Source organism: Merops nubicus, unplaced genomic scaffold, assembly GCF_000691845.1.
Source record: "Merops nubicus isolate BGI_N331 unplaced genomic scaffold, ASM69184v1 scaffold22853, whole genome shotgun sequence".
In the NCBI taxonomy this organism is placed as follows: Eukaryota; Metazoa; Chordata; class Aves; order Coraciiformes; family Meropidae; genus Merops; species Merops nubicus.
This window is the reverse complement of record NW_008598568.1, coordinates 32,556-41,713: the sequence shown is the minus strand read 5'-3', so window position 1 is coordinate 41,713 and position 9,158 is coordinate 32,556. Positions and strand designations below refer to the sequence as shown.

General features: G+C 44.2%; 1 protein-coding gene across 1 annotated transcript in view; it reads left to right on the top strand.

Annotated features, from left to right (window-relative positions):
- Positions 1 to 225: 225 nt before the first annotated feature.
- Positions 226 to 9,158, top strand: part of MED12 (mediator complex subunit 12) — a 38,290-nt gene continuing 29,357 nt past the window's right edge. The window contains exons 1-9 of the mRNA XM_008937102.1: positions 226 to 327; positions 993 to 1,184; positions 2,941 to 3,100; positions 3,832 to 4,007; positions 4,286 to 4,396; positions 4,944 to 5,198; positions 7,366 to 7,512; positions 7,803 to 7,902; positions 8,332 to 8,468. Coding sequence (XP_008935350.1) covers positions 3,004 to 3,100; positions 3,832 to 4,007; positions 4,286 to 4,396; positions 4,944 to 5,198; positions 7,366 to 7,512; positions 7,803 to 7,902; positions 8,332 to 8,468 — 1,023 coding nt within the window. The 5' untranslated portion in view covers positions 226 to 327; positions 993 to 1,184; positions 2,941 to 3,003. The remainder of the gene's footprint in view (positions 328 to 992; positions 1,185 to 2,940; positions 3,101 to 3,831; positions 4,008 to 4,285; positions 4,397 to 4,943; positions 5,199 to 7,365; positions 7,513 to 7,802; positions 7,903 to 8,331; positions 8,469 to 9,158) is intronic.

Here is a 9,158-nt window from a genome sequence, read left to right as displayed (position 1 = left end):
GCCGGGCCCCTAGCTTGTGCGCGGAGGGCCTGGCCGTTGGACCCGCGGTTCCTGCCTCCCGGTGCCGGCCTGGGGCGCTGTCTGGGAGTGAGGGCCTGAGGGAGACCTACTGGGACCCTCCGGTCCCTGCCTTGCTCTGTCCCGCACTGGCGTGAGCTGAGGCTGCGGGCGTGTGCTGTGCAGAAGCCTTGCCAGGCCCGGCTGATCGTCCTTTCCCCGCAGGATGAGCTGACGGCTCTGAACGTCAAGCAAGGTTTCAATAACCAGCCGGCGGTGTCTGGGGACGAGCACGGCAGTGCCAAAAATGTCAATTTCAACCCGGCGAAGGTGAGAGCCCTCAGGATGGCGTGGGGGTTTGGCAGGACTGCTTTGTACGGGCTGGCTGCGTGTTGGGCAGTCCTGGTTCTCATTCCTTTCCTTTAAGGCGAGTGTTTTAGGACCTAACCCTCTGTGGCAGTAGAGTCAAAGTTCTGCATTTGTTTGAAACTGCGTCCCACCTCTGAGAGCAGGTCTCAGGCCTCTTGTCTTTCTCTGTAAGTCCTAGGGGCAGGTCTGTATATGCAGTCTCTGTTAAACCCAGCATCTAGAATTCCGTACATTCTGCAATTAAAGCAGAAGAGTGGGATACCAGAAGTGGGAAACTTCTTATTGGTTTGGTTAAACATTATGGCCATGATAGAAAAGAGGCAAGATTTCTTGAAACATTTGGCAATTTAAACATGGGAGTTATATAATAGGTTTCAACTCCATTTTCCCAGTGTCTAAAGCTAAGATTTTAACTTCCTGGCCTCCCCGACAGGAGGGCCTGGAATGGAAAGCAATCAATAAACACAGTATATTTGTTTTCCTTGGCCAATGCCTGTCCAAGAAGCCTTCTGTCTAGTTTGACAAGTATTTATAGATGTGTCCGGCTCAAATTGAGTCCCTGCTTGGTTATTGAATAAGTTGTCTAGAAGCATTCTCTCTCTCTTTTTTTTTTCTTTTTTTCCCAGATCAGTTCAAATTTTAGCAGTATTATTGCAGAAAAGCTGCGGTGCAATACGCTGCCTGACACGGGCAGGCGCAAACCCCAGGTGAATCAGAAGGATAACTTTTGGCTGGTGACAGCACGTTCTCAGAGTGCCATAAACAACTGGTTCACAGATCTGGCTGGAACTAAGCCCCTCACTCATCTTGCTAAGAAGGTATGTTATAGGAGAGGCTACCTGGCAGGGCATAGCGTTTAATATATACTTGTTCCTGAAGTGTTTGTATAGTAGAAGGTTTTTACTATTGGAGAAGTTTCTTTTCTTTGCATCTCATGAAGCTTTCAGCTTGAAGAACATATCCAAGATTTGTAGTGTACTGGCTGTAGTCATCCCCACCCGAAGAGCTGCTCCTTCATCTGTTGTTTGGAGGCTGTGTTTCAGCTTTGCCTTTTGGCTTGTACAATATGACTGATTTTTTTTAAGATTCAGATGTTTTTCAGAAGAGCTACCACTGTTGCCTTTGGTCTGTTATTCAGGTGAGGATCATTCCTATTGTGGAGGGATTTTCAGGTTCTCAAAAGTTATAGTGAGAATTACTGGCGATAATCAACTGAGTGAATTCCCAGACTTGTGCTGCAGTGACACATGTTTCTGATTTTAAGCTGAGAAGAATATGTGTATTATAACTTGGTCTCAGTAAGGCTAGAGCTTTTCTGTGCCCTGGGGTCTAGGGCTAGATATTTCCCTGGTAGCAATGAATGCTATATAGTATGAAAGAAGAAAGAAGGGTCTTACTCTGCCATTTGGTTGAGCCTGATAGCAAGGGGAGCCAACTCTCTATCAGAGTGGGCTTGTACTCTGGAACTTTGGAATCTGGTATGCATTGTGGAAAAAAGTAATTCCCAGTTGTGAAATGGTAGCAGAGCACATAGTTTAGAAGTTGGAGTTTTTCAGGTCCTTGGTGTTCTGAGTCACTCTTGGGGGAAAATAAACAGATTTTCTTATAATCTCTCTCTTTATAAATTTAGTCCTTGTGTCCTTCTTTGCATGTTGGCTGTCAGTTTCCTGAGGTCATTATGAAAGCCTGAACCAAGGCTGTCCCCAGTTTCCTGCAATGGGCTCCATCAGTTTTCAGGGACTTACACATGAGAGCAGTGACTGTCAGTAGCCAAGTAGTTTGTGTCTTTGAGGCATCAGAGTATAATTGAGAAGAATGTAAGAAACATGGCAAGTAGGCAGTTCAACTGTTGGTAGGCCAGGGACTTCGAGGTGCATACCAGTTGGAAATTTTCTGTGTGAGTTTGTCTCATTCCTCTGTGAACACATGCATACCTTTGCTCTCTGTAGTATCATCTGGAAACAAGCCCCACAGCTCTACTTTTCCTGGGATATTATTCCTTCCTCATTTATAGATCTGCAGTCTGATGATTTCACTGGTATGCTCCCATGTTGTATCTTGAATATTGAATCTGGGATTAATGAATTCCTTCCTGCTGTGGTACTCAATTCCCTGTTTCTCACAGTCTGGTGCTGGCTATTCATGATATTAAAAGATTCTTGTAACTACTCCCTTTTGTTTACAAAATCAGTCTTTCTTCAGTCTTTATGGTACATGCTTTGTTTCTGACTTAGTCCTTAGTCTGTATCTTTTGTAGTTGTCTGTGTCTTCTCTGGAAGATGTCCTCAAAGCTGTTTGCAGTATTCAGGGCATGGATTTACAGTGATCTCCTTGGTTTCTGTCTTACTTCACTCTGTTTTGTTTCTGTTTATACTGAAATGCAGCTCTGGTGCTGTTGATTTCTGACCATGAGTGAATTCTTGCAGTAGGTCTTTTGAGATGCAGAGCAGCACAGTACTTTCTCCTCTTTTTTTTTTTTTTCACATCTTGCAGTGCCTACAGGGTGTGTAGTTGCCTTGGAATAGTTCCCATCTAAGTCCTTGGTTGCAATTCTCCCTCTCGATTCTGCTACAGGTGCCCATCTTTAGCAAGAAGGAAGAGGTCTTTGGTTATTTGGCAAAATACACTGTTCCAGTAATGAGAGCAGCCTGGCTCATCAAAATGACTTGTGCCTATTACGCTGCCATCACTGAAACTAAGGTGAAGAAGCGTCATGTCATCGATCCCTTCATTGGTAAGCACTTTATATGGAGCACTGGTGTCCATCCCAGATGTTTCCTTCTCAACCTGCTCTGTTTATGAAGGTTGGTTGGTTTGCTACATGTGCTTATTCCATTTATTCTCCTGTTCCCTTGGGTGTTTGTCCTGCTGCTGACCCTGTGTTTTGTTTCACATTCTTGCATATTTTGCCTTGGGTTTTGCCATCTGCATTGTTCTAGAGGAGTGTAATTGTGCCATCATTTTGTCTATTGAGTTTGTCTCTTACACAGGCTTTAGTAAAAACAATAATTTTAAGCCATCACAACTTTACATTGATGTCTGAAAGATATTAGGAACAAGTTCAGAGTTGAAATGTTTCCAGTGTTTCTGCTGTCTGTCAGATTGAGGGCACTAAACCCGGCTGGCTGGACACTGCTCTCCACTGTAAAGCCTCTCTTTCTACCTGCTGATTCTCAGCAGCTGCAGCTGAGCAATCTTTCTCCCTAGCTTTTTTTTTTGTCCAAAGTAACCCTGCCCCCAAAACACAGTTTTTCCTCTTGTTCCTTATTTCTGTGGATACCTCTTCCTTCCTACCACCCTCAGGCCACAGACAAAGCTAAAATTGTGGCACTTACTTTTGTTTCTTTGTCTTTTTGTCCTTTTCAAATGACAGGAACTTATGAGTTTCCACCTGTGTACCAGCCTGGTTCTTTTCTGCTGCTGTTTACCATAGCACTCATTGCTAACCTGTTTCCTCTTTTCCAGAATGGACACAAATCATCACCAAGTACCTGTCAGAGCAGCTGCAGAAAATTGCAGAGTTTTATAGACAGCTCCCAGGGCAAGGCTGTGGTTCACCATCTGGGCCAATGCCCCAAGAAGTAGAGCAAGCTTTGAAGCAGTGGGACTACAATGAGAAACTAGCTATGTTCATGTTCCAGGTGAGGGAATGGAGTGGTCTGCTGGGTGGATGCATAGCAGAAGAGGAGTGGGGGGAAGTGGATGCAAAATGATTTATTTTTGCAGAATGTTCTTTCTGTGAATAATCCATTAGGGCTGGATACAGTTTTGTCCTCAGTAGCAGAACAGGAGTAGTACAGAACTGTGTAAATTCCTAGGGTTATTTCCACTGTTCGAAAGCAAGGAGCTGCTGGTGCACAGCTTTCCTTTAGTGGATGTTGCTTCAGCTTTTGTCTGTTTGCTCTGTATCTGTGTGCAGGATGGCATGCTGGACAGACACGAATTCCTGACATGGGTCCTTGAATGCTTTGAGAAGATACGGTCTGGAGAAGATGAATTTCTGAAAATGCTCCTTCCCCTGCTGCTGCGGGTGAGAAATACATACCCAGCTTGCTTCAGGAGGGCAGTGACTTCTGTTGTCAGTCCCCTTTCTATTGCCTAAGGGATAATGAGCTATTTTGCACCAAGAACACTAGCGAGTGCCCTCTGAGTGTCCTTATTAGCTCATCCAAAGATGCCTTTTTATTCCTGCTCAGTTCTGTTTCTTTCTCATTTAACTTGTTTCCATGCACTGGAATTGATAATCCCTGCCTGTGTCGTGGTTGGACTCACTCTGCACCACTACATGGAAGCTGCTTTTCTTTCTTTCTGTTGCAAGAGGCTGTAGGCAGACCTTTGAAGGTCTGGGAAGGCTGGATGTGGGTGCCTTTTGGTACAGGATTTCGTTGCCATAGAGCATTTAAAGGGTTTTTCTGATGCTTAGTAGTCAGTAGGTGATCAGTGATGCTAAGGAACTTTATGTAAAAAGGGGCTGTCTCTACAAGGCAGTGCCAGAGAGTACACTGTTTTGGGATGGTCAGGGGTTTCTCTCGTGTTGCTTGTAATGAGGATTTTTCCCCCCTCTGTCTTCCCTACAGTACTCCGGAGAGTTTGTGCAGTCTGCTTACCTGTCCAGGCGTCTGGCCTATTTCTGCACTCGCAGGCTTGCTATGCAGCTGGATGGTGCTGGCGGGCACCCACCCCACATCCTGTCTGCCCAGACAGGGAGTGCTCTTCCTTCCACACCTACCCCTCAGCCAGCTGCAGGGAATCCTTCTCCCAGCCCTTTTAGTGACTTACTGCTGTGCCCCCAGCACCGTCCAGTGGTATACGGGCTCAGCTGCATCCTCCAGGTAGGTTTGAATAGTGGTTGGGGATAGTGGGATCAACGGGGACAGTTCATATTGTATGCTGTCACGGAAAAATCATTACGCCCTGAGTCAGCAGCTTCCTGTGTACAGAAATACCAAACCATGATTGTCAAAGAGTAGATCTTTGCTGACGTGTTACAGAGCTTTTGTACCAGACACCAGTGCTGTAGCAGTGCCCTTGACTGACTTGCACAAGAAAATTGAGTTGAAATAGATCCTTTTGCTCTGTTCACATGTGCCTCAGACGGCTGGGAAAGCTTTGCAGAAGAGGGGGTGAGAAAGAAAGGGTTATTTCGTCTTGTGTGTGTCAGTAACAGGTGGTTACCTAGGCAAGGAAAGTATGCCAGAAAGAGTGCTTTGTAATGTTGTGAGCTCTTAAAACCAAACAGCCCCCCCAATCAGAAAAATCCACCCCCACAGAACAAAAAAAAAACCAACAAACCAAACAACCAGAACACAAAAAAAGCCCCAACCCCTCCCACTTTATCAAAGAACTTTACTGGTTTAGGCAAACCACTCTCCTCAGGAGTGGAAGCAGGTTCTGAAGAGGAACAATTCTAAACTCTTAATACTCGGAATTGATTAAAGCTTATGTTGCAGTAAAGGGCAAGGTTGCTGAGGCCTTATTGATAGATGTTTGAAGGGCAAATGCTGTTGTGTGACTGTGCAATAGTCCACACTATCCTTGTGCCAGAGAGAGATAGGTGAGTTCTGTTCAACATATGTATTCATGGCTGTTTTCCTCCTTGAAGAGGAGCAGGACAAGGTCAGGTGGGTCTCTGCAGAAGGAGAGGAAGGGAACATTTTAAAGCAGAGGAGATTTAAGGGAAATGTGAGATGGAGCAGGGGGTGGAGAGGAAAAGAGCACAGAGCTTGGGAACCTGCAGCTTAACGGAGAAACTTTGTATCAAGGAGTCCTGACAGGATCAAGAAGCAGCCTGCCAGCTCTCAAATAGCGCAGACAGAAAATTCCTGGAGTGCAGCTGGCTAGAAGTAATGATGCAAGGGCTATAGAGCAGTGCGGGAGTTATTTGTAACACCTTTGTGTTCCTATTAAGTCTGTCGTGGCCACTTTGCCCTAAAAAAGTTTAGGGATTTCTTTCTAGTTTCTGTGTGATAAAACATGGTTTTTTAAACCTAAACCCCTTTTGTTTGGGTAGCTTACTTTACGAGAAAATTAGTATGTACACCTCGAAGATTTGGCTGATTTGGGGTTAGAACACAACCTGCTTAAAAAGTTCAGATTGGTTAATGATCATCTGATCTGTTTTAGTATGTCTCAGAAGAGCTCTTCCAGTAGAAGTTCTACAGATTTTATCTGCAGGCAGTAGATAAGGCTAAAGGCAGAGTAAGATCTAGTGGGTGGAAGTTGGAGCTGAGTAAAGTCAGTCTGGAAACAGATGCATTTCTAACAGCATATATAATTAATCTTTGTTGAGATGTTCTAGAGATGTGATGGTTTCTTTGGTTTGAATGTTTAAAACTTCAGTTGCCTATCTTAACATCTGGTTCCTTGTGAACTGGAAGCTGCAGGAGCATATCCTAGGCATTGTTCTGGGCAATTTTGTCTGCTTGTGTGGCTGTCTGTACAAGATGTTAAAATAATGACAATGCATATGTTATAGTATTGTTATTATAATGATTTAATAATTACAAGTATTATTATAGTAATAATAGAGTATAATGAGTTTGAGTCTCTTGACTCATATTTCTTCTCACACTTTACTCTTGGTGCAGGCTGTACTTACATTTACTAACATAAATGCTGCTTCTGAACACCAAGGGTCGAATTGTGCATTGAAGATGTGAGTTGCAGAAAATGAGTACTGTTTAGAAGCAACAGGGAGCTCTGCAGCAACATGTTGCTGCTTTTAGATGATGTGGAACTCTGGTCTTCGTTGGCTTCCTAAACGTATCTAGTGCAAAAAACTCAGTGTAGCAAAAATGGTGATTTACTCCTTTCTACTCTAGTGTATGGTCTTTAGCCCAAAGACTCCTTAAGAGCTTAGAACAAAAAAATCTCCTAAAGAGTAAATATGTATACAGGTTGATGAAGGTCTGGACAGTAGTTTAAAGGACTTATTTCTGTAGAAAGTAACCTAACACAACTGATTTGCTCAGAGATACCGACTGTTTTAATCTGTTGCAGAGTATAATTTTGTGTTGCCCAAGTGCCCTTGTGTGGCATTACTCCTTGACTGATAGCAGGATAAAGACTGGCTCTCCATTGGACCACCTGCCTATAGCCCCATCAAACTTGCCCATGCCAGGAGGGAATTCAGCCTTTACACAGCAGGTGAGCAGCCTTCAAAAAATGGAGCTCTTGTGGACGAGGATAACAGCTGTATCTTAACTCCCTGAGGATTTTCTTTTCATGTTGTGCAATAAGCAGAGCTGAAAGTGCTGTCTTGCTCCCAAGGAATTAATTGCTCCCATTCTGCTACACCGAGACAGTGATATCTTTGGAAGCTGGACAGAATCTAACCTTGAGCAGAATTACTGTCATGCTCTTTGTTTTCTGACACTTCTGTGCACAGGATTTCCAAGGCATCCTTTTGTATATTTACATGAGTCCATTGCTTTTAGGTTCGGGCAAAGCTGCGTGAAATTGAGCAGCAGATAAAGGAACGTGGCCAGGCTGTGGAGGTTCGCTGGTCATTTGACAAGTGCCAGGAAACCACAGCAGGTAACTTGCTCTAGGTTAAAGTTTCTTTCCCCCTGTTCCATGTGTTACACTGAGAAACTTCCTGTCTGGCTAGTTGCTTTTTTCTATTTTCTGCCATTGGCGTTTACTGTCAGCTGTCAAAATCCTCAGATGACTCCTTTTCTTTCCAGTGCAAAATCTTTCATGAGTTCATTTCCCCAGGTATAGGGGCAGTTTCTGTTACTGGAAGCTGAGAATGTGTCTTGTATGTGTGCCACGTTCTGATGCTTTCCCTTAACATCTGCTATTGGCCACTGTTGGAAATCAGGATACTAAGCTAGGTGAACGTTTGCCAGACTGGTAAATCTTTCCTTAGGCAGTCTCCTTAGCAATGAAGTCAAAGAAATCTTTGCTACAGGTTACGTTGCACCCGATGCCAAATATGCATTTCTCCTCTCTGTTCTCTTCTAGGTTTCACTATTGGCCGTGTCTTGCACACTTTAGAAGTTCTGGACAGTCACAGCTTTGAAAGATCTGACTTTAGCAACTCGTTGGATTCCTTGTATAACAGGATATTTGGGCTGGGCCCAACCAAAGACAGTCACGAGGTACCTTGGGACTTTTCTGCTGGGCCCTGGTCTTGGATGTGGATATGTTCTTGTTTATAGTCCATGATTACTGTCCGGTGTCTGCAGAGAGCTGACTAGGTAGTGGCCTTTAGCCAAGAGGTGTGATCTCCATTGGAAAGGATTTAATGCAGCTGTAAATTAGGGAGGTACTAAAGTGAGAGTGTGGGTGTGTGGGGGAAACCTATCCTAAGAAATATGTGTAAGCTTGAGAGAATCTACACAGCTAAATGAGGAAAGTCTCCTAATGGAAAGCATCCTTCCAGATAGCAGACTGATGATAAAGACATGTTATGTGTCTGAGAGAAGTAAATTCTAGCCTTGTCAGATTCTGGACTGGCAGCTGCTTCCTGGGAGCTCAACAGTACAAGTTCCTCTTAGCCTGGGAAGTGATGTATTTATGATGTGTAGGACCTTAGTGCAACCAACACTGGCCTCAGCTGCAGGTAGTTTGAATACTTTGTATGATGTTGAGAAATTGTGTTTCACTCTAGGCTAAGATGAGCACTCTGTAGATGAGCTGCTGGAAGAGAGGTAACTTTTGTGTCAAAACCAGCCTGGAGATTTGACAAGGGCTGTGGATCATCTTACGCTGCAAAGGAAGGAGGGCTCTGGCTTGATATCTGTCCTCCCTGTTACGAAGAATGGAATGTAGCAATCTTCAGGCTGTCC